This window comes from Hakea prostrata, chromosome 8 (assembly GCF_041222555.1).
Source record: "Hakea prostrata isolate BN-2017 chromosome 8, UWA_Hpros_2, whole genome shotgun sequence".
NCBI lineage: Eukaryota > Viridiplantae > Streptophyta > Magnoliopsida > Proteales > Proteaceae > Hakea > Hakea prostrata.
Window position 1 is genome coordinate 2,122,469 of NC_142607.1, and position 9,359 is coordinate 2,131,827.

The 9,359-nt window shown below is 37.9% G+C and overlaps 1 protein-coding gene across 2 annotated transcripts in view; it reads left to right on the forward strand.

Annotated features, from left to right (window-relative positions):
* The window catches only part of LOC149006207 (putative alpha-mannosidase At5g13980), a 55,751-nt gene extending 46,608 nt beyond the window's left edge, over positions 1-9,143 (forward strand). The window contains exons 22-28 of one of the 2 annotated variants that reach the window (XM_089164908.1): positions 1,134-1,246; positions 1,347-1,431; positions 3,580-3,690; positions 3,771-3,866; positions 4,119-4,166; positions 8,316-8,384; positions 8,490-9,143. In XM_089164908.1, the coding sequence (XP_089021034.1) occupies positions 1,134-1,246; positions 1,347-1,431; positions 3,580-3,690; positions 3,771-3,866; positions 4,119-4,166; positions 8,316-8,384; positions 8,490-8,714 (747 nt within the window). In that variant the 3' untranslated portion in view covers positions 8,715-9,143. The remainder of the gene's footprint in view (positions 1-1,133; positions 1,247-1,346; positions 1,432-3,579; positions 3,691-3,770; positions 3,867-4,118; positions 4,167-8,315; positions 8,385-8,489) is intronic. The other variant, XM_089164907.1, reaches the window with a different exon arrangement.
* The last annotated feature ends 216 nt before the right edge of the window (positions 9,144-9,359 follow it).

The following is a 9,359-nucleotide window of genomic DNA, read 5'->3' on the forward strand; positions in this document are numbered from 1 at the left end:
TGAGTTGAATTCGATTTCCCTTCCTCTTCAGTTTCTATTTGAGTTTTATTCAATCATTCTTTCTTTATTTTGTATTTTTTATTTTTTGTTTTTTATTTTTTTATTAAAGAATAAAACGGATTATAGTTTTTTCCCGCTTAATTAAGGGTCTCGTAACTTGACAAAAAGGTGAAATAAGTATAAGGGTATTTTGGGGTTTTTGAGAAAATATAAAGATGCCACATCATCAGTTAACTAACGGAACTTAACGGTAGGGGGGCAATAGTAATTATAGACAAAGTTGAAGGTTGGATTAGTAATTTTGAAAAGTACAAGGGATACAATAGTAATAAAATCAAAGTCCAGGGGGCCAATAGTAATTATTCCTTAAAATAAATAGTCATCAACCAAAAATTAAATTTGACATCATCATAGCGTAAATCGAGTGATGGTGTTACTTAGGACTTGATCCTTTGTGTAACCAGAAACAAGAGAGAGAAGGCGAGAGGAAAAAGAAGATGATGATGATGATGAAAAATAGAAACTGAGGTCTTACGCGAAGCCTCCTAACTAGTTCACTAATTTGTAGAATGTTTAACAAAAAAAAAAAATTTGGTTCAAGAATGTTTAATAATTATCCTATGAGGATTGTTTGAAAAATAGAATTAAATCTTCACTTAAACTAGGAAACTAGGCCTTTCAAGTTAGCACTAGGTGCTAACTTAACTTGAGGTTCCTCCTTTTTATAAAACGTATTTCCTTTTTTACCCTGGCTTTTAACAGTTCCCTTTTGTTGCCTAATGATCGTCCTCCTGACCTTGTGGTTTTTATATATTATTCTCTCCCCTTTGTCTTCTTTTCCTCTTCCCTTTTCTTGTGTACTCCACTACTCCCCCTCCCCTACCCCTTGGGAGCCTTCATAATGAAAGTTTATTCATGCAAAAAATAGACACACCTTGACTTCCTGAAGAAAAAAGTTGGAAGGGATCCCTTGAATTATATCAATTTATAACAGTTCCACAGTTCCCATCTAATGTGTAGGATTTGTAATCCCTTATTGTGGCATTGTCATTAAATTTGACTCAGAAAAGTCTGTCTATAATTTGATTTTCTGCTTTTGGTTACATGTAACAAGCTTTGCCTTTGCTTTCCAGATTAATCTTGGGATTTACATGGTCGATAGTAAGACTGAGTTCTCAGTATTGGTTGACCGATCAGTGGGCGGGTCCAGTGTGGTGGATGGGCAAATAGAACTGATGCTTCATAGGTTTTCTTTTCCCTTTTCCTTTCAATTCTATATTATTCTATTTCCTTTAATTTTGCACTATACTTTTCATATTTCTAATTTATTCTCTCATACTGTATAGGAGGTTGCTTCATGATGATTCTAGAGGCGTTGCAGAGTCTTTAAATGAACTGGTCTGCATCCAGGATAAATGTACAGGACTAATAGTAAGCAAACTGTTCTCCACTCTTATTAGATAATTATTTGGGATTGTTGCATTGAAGTAGGTTTTAGTTAACATGTGGTTTTAAAATCCCTTTTCCCCATGTGAAATACTTGGTACCTTAAGGAGAGCTCTAACAGTAGCCTTACTACCATCCGTACTTTATGTAACTCCAAAATGGGTTTTAAATAGTTGTTTTAGCAAATCTTGGCTGTGAAAAAGATCTTCAAGCCATCTATCCTTGGCTACTTTATTATTCATGTTGATTGACTGGATTTTTACTCTTTTTTTTTTTTTTTGGGGGGGGGGGGGATTATGTGGAGGATGAAGTGCAATATAGGGTAATCTCAGTCACTTTAGGAAATACAAATTAAGAAACTGACTTAACAGAAAATAGTAATGGATTGGACAAGGGTACCATATCTACCAAAAGGGGTGGGGTGTCTGTGTGTTTGGTTAACGTAAATTGGGATGGCTGTGAATAATGTGTGACAGTTTGGGGTGTCTACCATTTGCTTAAAAAGAAATAAAAAGTCTTTGGAGTCTTCCATGGGTCATGCATATGTTTGCCAATGGTCCATTGATTTTTTATGGATGAGCTTCTTAATGGGCTTCTATTTTTGGGTTTTCTTTATGAAGCATATCCTATATTTATTTTATCTGTTACTCACTTACCTAATATCATTCTGGTGAGGGTGTTTTTATTTATTTGTTATTTCTGTATTAACCAACACTCACTTCCATAGAACATCACTGTGACACTGTGATGTAGGCTATAGCCTCAATTGAATTAGGTCTAGTTCTTCCCTTCCAAGATCTTTAAGATAACCAACTTGAAGGGACTTAGAAAGGGCCTTTTGATCTTAGAGATTTGTGGTAAATTTTCTAGAGATGGGAACTGGGGTCTCTTAGTCTTAAGTTTCAAAATGGGCTTAAACTTGGAGGAATGTAGGTAATAATATAAGGATATGATTCCCCCCAGGTTTGGTCGGGTTTGGATGGTTAAGTTAGAAGGTATGTGGGTTCTTGTTTTGGTGGTTTTAGGGAATACCAAAAATTTAAGAAAACATTTATATCTTGAAATTTGATGATCAGAGTGGGGTTCAACTGGGATATAAGTTCATTAGGGGAATGACGTACCTAAAGTGTGGGGACAAATCTAATGGTTAGGTTGGTATGGATATGACTTTAAATTTTGGGTCCCTTGAAAAATCCAAAAATTCAAGAACATTCAGAAAACAGGAAAAAAATTAATAAAAGGGGGGAGTGATGGGGGAAGGGTGGCTGCCAAGTATCTAGTTCATTGTTGTTAAATTTGTTTTGGGTATTTTTGTGATACACGTTCTGAGAAAGTTTGTTGGGGTTCAGTTTGGTTGTGTAATTTACTAAATCAAAACCACTGTGCAGCAAATCTTTTACTACTCCCAAAACACAATTTAGTTCACCATGCTTTAATTCTATGGAGCATCCTCTTGTCTGATTTCCCTTTTTTTTTTTTTCAATGGACACTAAATGCCTAAAACTTTCACTCCTGGGTATCTTCCTATCATCAATCCTCACCACTTCACTTTCGTTCTTCCTGACACTAAAGTTATTCCATACATCTGTTTTTGTTTGACTTTCTTTCTTTTTTTTTTTTTTTTCCAAGACAATATCAAAGGCAAATACTTGCACCATGGTACTTCAGCTATATGTTTCTTGTTAAAAAAGAGAGTCCCAATGCACAAGACTATTGCAGGATCTGGGAAGAGAAAATGCATGCAGCCTTACCTTTGTTTTGCGGAGAGGTTGTTTCCATTGTTTGAACTTTGAACCCACAACCTGATGGTTGCAATAGTGCAACTTAACTATTGCACTAAGGCTTGCACTCTTTGAATGTTCCTATTGAAAATCCAAAAGAAGATCCACTAAGGGGACCTCCAAAGAAAAAATACCACAACCAATCACAATCTAACGGGTAAATATCAAGTTATCCCCAGTCCCCACTGATGTTGTGCAAAACTTGTCACGCATTACATACCTCTCTGTCGTAAATTCAACTTGCACAGTTGAACTTATATCAGACACATTAAAAAGAGATTTTCTCTTTGTGAATTCTCTTAGTGATTTGGAGCTTACTTCTTGTAATTAACTTGAATGCTTCTTTGTTCAGATCCAAGGGAACTTTTATCTAAGAATTGATCCTTTGGGTGAGGGTGCTAAGTGGCGTCGTTCAGCTGGCCAAGAAATATATTCTCCATTTCTCGTGGCCTTCACAGAGCAGGTGGATGGAAAGTCCTTTTAGTTTTTGGCTCCAGTAATGTGATTTTCTGATGCTCAAGTGATGTGGATTGACAATTACAGGTTGAAGGTAACTGGACAAATTCTCATGAATCAACCTTTTCAGGAGTGGATCCTTCCTACAGTTTACCAGATAATGTTGCACTTTTGACTCTCCAGGTATGTCATTCTTTTCAAAGAAATCCTTACTTGGAGCTGATTTTCACCTTGTTTCATGGAGAATGCTAGGAATTAAAGTAATTACCCCTCCCATTAAAAGCATGAAAATTATCTTCAGACTTAGTTGTCAACTATAGTAAATATGTCTTATTAAATATTTGCACCATATTATGCCCTGAAGGAACTTGAGATGGTATTTTTTGTATCATATTTTCTAATCTAAATCTTCTCTTGCTTTCTTGTACTTGGCAGGAGCTTGAAAATGGAAATGTTCTCCTTCGATTGGCACATCTATATGAGGTACGAATTCTATTTTGGTCCCTCTCATGATTAGACAATAAAGAAACAATTATATCTGATTTTCTGGAAATAAAGCTTGTGTTCATCATTTTTCTGTTCTTGTCCTTGGTTTAAGACCCAACATTGGCAACATCCACTTCCTCTCCTCCCCCGTCCTTTTTTTTTTTTGACAGGTCACCGGTATGCATATCAAGTTCCACCATTGCATAGACTTCTCAATTAACACTTTGATATTTCATTTTCCTTTTTTTTTTATTTTTTTAATGTTTTAAGTAATGATATCTCCATTCAGTAATGCCTTTCTATAGTATACATGCATTATGCATAATATAATTGTCAAGGATATTGCATAATGCTATTCTTAAGATGTTCCTTTGTTTGATTTTGCCTCTTGGTTCACCTAGTGGACATAACCATTTTGACAGTTCTACTTTATAACCTATGTTTCAGATTGAGTTTTTGCTGCTGTCAGAGTTATTACCTGCTGTCCCCCAAATCCAAATGCCACAACCTATAGGACTCCCAGGAATCCTCCTAAACGTCTGCATTCCTGAATTCTAGGAGTATAGCCTACTCATGTAATTTGGGTCCTAAATTTCCTTTCCATTTCAAATCTTGTCTAGATCATTGATTGTGCACTGTAAATTTTTGTTACTCGCTCTGGGTTCCAGGTGCAACATTCGGGTGCTAATTTTCCTTTTAAGTGAAGTTACAAGCTCATGTAATTGAAGCAGAGCTCATAATGCCCCATCTATTTTGTTTTATGGCTGATTCTTAGACTGTTGGTGGGTTTCCCCTTCATTTTGAGCATATTTTCCATTCCCCCCACCCCATCCCTACCCCCAGAAAGAATCAATTTTCACTCAGCTGAGTCAGTTGAGTCAGTTCTTTGTTTAAATGTGCTTCCTGTTTTGTTCCAACTGTTCAAGCAAGTTGTTACCCTTTTCTGACATTTATAAGATTTTCCTCTGGAATTCATGGAAATTCTCCGATGAATGTGTTCTGAATTAGAGTGAACAGTTACAAGCCCCACCCGATGAATGTGGCTTTTTGCTGTTGATTGCTTAGTCCTAAAACATAGCTCAGCCCAGCAAAGCCAATATGATAGATTTGTCATGTTTATCATCATCATCATGAAGCCTTGTCCCAACTAAATGGGGTTAGCTACATGGATTATTGCCTTCCAATTAGGTCTATTTGAGGCCATGCTGGATACAAGGCCTAAACTATACGTATCCTTTCTCGCCACTTGTTTTAAGGTTATCTTAGGTCTGCCCTTAGCCCTTCTAATTCATTTAATTTGGATTATATCACTTCTCCGTACAGGGGCATTGACATGCTTGAATGACTTTCTTGTAGCTTATCACTTATTGGAGTGACTCCCAAACCAACTCTAATATGATTATTCCTTATCTTATCCTCCCTAGTTTTGCCACTCATCCATTTTAGCATCCTCAGTTTTTCTACACTAAGTTTATCCATATGAATCTTTTTAATAGCCCAACACTCTGCACCATACATCATAGGTAGTCGAACAACGGTCCTATAGAATTTTCCTTTGAGCTTTAAAGGAATATGTCAATCATACAAGACCCAGGACACCCCCTCTCCACTTCATCCTCCCTATTTTAATTCTTTGGAAAACATCATCTTTTATATCACATTTTTTATTAATAATTGAACCAATGTACCTAAAATAATCGCTTTGAGAATCTCCTTATCATCAAGTTTCACCACTTCATCGTCCACCCAATGATGACCACAGTTATAAACTAGATATTCTATCTTCGTTCTACTTAGTTTAAAGCCTTTGATTTCAAGGCTGCTCTTAATAATTCTAACCTGGTAGTAATCCCTACTTGAATCTCATCTATCAACACAATATCATTAGCAAAAAGCATACAACAAGGAACCTCATCTTGAATGCCTTTTGGTTAATTCATCCATCATAAGAGCAAACAAATGGGCTTAAATATGATCCTTGATGTAGCTCAACTGTAATTGAGAATTCATTACTTTGTCCTCTCATTATCCTTATGTTGGAATTATTATTCAAAAGGTGTTTTTTATTCATAGGCCCCAATGGAGTATTTATAGTTACAATATGAATAAACTGTATTCTGAATAGGATAAGGAAATACAAAACAAATAGAATTGAAAAACCAATCCTAGATATTAGGAAACCTAGTCTAACACAAAATATGAAACTAATAGAAAGAATATAAGAAAACAAAATATATAACTAAAAAAGGAGTCTACTCCAATTAGGAAACCTCAATCATACTCCCAACACCTTACAATTGTCACTAAACCATCATACATAACCTTAAGTACGCCCACATATTTACTTGCAACCTTATTTTCTCTAGTACTTGCCAAATTAACACTATAGGAACTTTATAAGCTTTTTCTAGGCCAGTAAATACCATATGATGGTCTTTCCTACACTCTCTATACATTTCCATAAGTCTCCTAGTAGGGTAAATGCCTTCTATTGTAGATCTTTCCGGCACAAGCCAAATTGGTTCTCCATAATTGTGGTTAATTGTCTAACAAATTGCAGTTACTCTCTTTCATAATTTCAGAGTATGGCTCATCAGTTTAATGCCTCTGTAGATTTGTCATGCTTAGTGAGCTAAAAAACATTGTCAAATCAATCAGTTTAGTATGACTAGTGACATTTACTACTCAGCAAGACACTCAGATATCTGCTTGAGGATTTGAACATGATATCAAGAAGTATCTGGCTGGGATATCAAGAAGTATCTGGCTGGGATTAACCTCCTGAACTCCTATATTTTCTTTTCTTGGGTCCCCACCACCACCACATCCTTCCTTACTAGCTTCATTGGTTTTTCCCTAGGCACCTTACCTGTTAGATACCTCGGACCCCACATATTCCTGCTAGGCTGAGATTGACCTCCTTCAGAAAAGATCAGTGATCTAATTCTTCTGCATATGCGGGTCTGCGGTTTGCGGCTTCCCAAGACCGCCATTAGGGCAGGAGAGTCCATTATGTGTGCCTTGAAAGGAGTGGATCAGCTCAATTTCTTCATCCCAAGATTGTCATACCTTTGCCATTCCAAATCTGAAGGGGACCTTGTCCTTTGGAGAATCAAATATGTCAATCTAGCTAGCTCTCTCAACGGTGTGGAAGTTTCTTACCAAGGAAGACAGCATCTGGACTTCTTGGGTTTTGTAATGGCCCTCTTGACAGGGACCCCATCTGTACTCGTCCCTTGGCCTTGGTACAAAGCAGGCTGGTTCAAAGAGCACATCGATCACCACAGCTTTACCTCTAAGGAATCCTCTCCAACTGTCTCCCGGCTTAGGCTGTCCTCCCCCCACCAACACTTTCAGGCATCTCCCTTGCTGCCTGTGCTGAAATACCACGTAGCAGAGTTATCAAAGCATTGTGTAGGCGACGCCATGGCAGCACCTAGGCGTACATGCTTACCTTGGATGCCGTGGGAGCCTAGGCGGGTGCCTTCTGCCTTGGTGGTGTCACCATAGTGTTGCTTACCCTACTGAATGCACGGTTGCCTTGCCAACTTGTTGCTATTCCACAAAGACTCGCTGACCACCAATTCATCTCTTGTCCAGTCACTTCCTTTGTCTGGATAAGTGTTCAGAGCATGTACCGGCCAGGCAGAAGATGACCCCTCTCTCCCTCAATAGTGGCTTTGACATGACTTCTGGAGGGAAGACCCTATATTGCTCAGTTGGAAAGCTCGCCTTCTGTGCTTCTTGTCTCTCATCTTTGGATGGAAGAGTACTTCAGAAGACAGACTAAGGTCAGCCTTGAGTGCTATCTCTTTGGTGTCTCCTCCAAACTTACCTCTGTTCCCGCTACTCCTTGAAGGAAGTTCCAAGAAACAGATCCAAAGTTGTCTCGTAGGGACTCCCCTATCAACCTTTTACTCATTGGGCTTTGCTGCTGCTTTTTCTTGTTTGTTTGGTTGTTGGCTCCTGGGTGTGTATATTCTGTCTTTTCTCTTCTTAATTATATCCATCCAGACTGGCTGACCTTGGATTCCACCGTTCAAGCAGCTCTGATGGATAAGCAATGGATTTCGGTTTTAACTTTGCAAATCTGGTTTCAGTGACTACCTAAATCATTAATAAATTCTTTTATTGGGGATCTGCTAGATTGGAGAGGACAAGGATCTTGCAACGATGGCAAGCGTGGATCTCAAAAAGCTGTTCGCTAAAATGAAGGTAAAAGCATTGAATGAGGCTGCCTATAAGCTATATTGCCATCTTTGTTACAAAAAGCTGAGTATTCATTTGACTATAGTGATTTGACGTTTCATTTACTTACAGATCAGTAAATTAGTGGAAGTGAACTTATCTGCCAATCAAGAAAGAGCAGAAATGGAGAAGAAAAGACTAGTTTGGAGAGCTGAAGATACCCCAACGGATGATCATGAGGCCAGTAGGGGAAAGCTTGTTGATCCTGCAAAGCTAGTGGTGGAGCTGGGTCCTATGGAAATCCGCACCTTCATCATCACGTTTGATTATATTTTCCTCCATGAGGGAGATTCCTGATAGGCTTAGAAATATTTTTGTTGATTTCTTCCAATTCCAGGAAGCACGAGTCCGCGTTCCCACCCATGCCCGGTGTTGTATCATTGAAGTAATGTCTGTTCACTTTTGTTCCCGGAAGAAAGTTGACCTGTTTCATGCTCATTGCTTAAACCTTCCCAATCTTCCAACTCAGTGGATTCTAATTTGGTCATGAAGCAGCCTGCGAATCTTCGTAGCATGAACAACAGTGTTGTAGAAATATGAATGCCTTTTTTTTCTTCTTCTTTTTTTCGGAGTTGTGTAAACGATATGAAGTCTGTTTGTTTTAGTCAATCTGGTTATCATTTAGAGAAAGGTGTTTCTTATGTGTACAGACGTTGCCAAATCTTAACAATGTCCATGCTTCTACAGGAGAAAAAAAGGCAATATCATTGCTAATTTACAATCGTTGACCTTTCTATTGTCTGTATCTACTCCCTCATGACACCTCCTTTAGCGTTTACCTCCCCTTATTATTTTTTTAATGGTGGGTGAGTCAAACCTCCTTCAGAGAATATTTACCAAAAGAAATCGAAAATAAGTTCTCACTCTCTCTCTCTCTCAAACCTCCATTGATGCCTGCCTAGAGCTTTTGTCGATGAGTAACTCTCAATTGTTACCGCACTT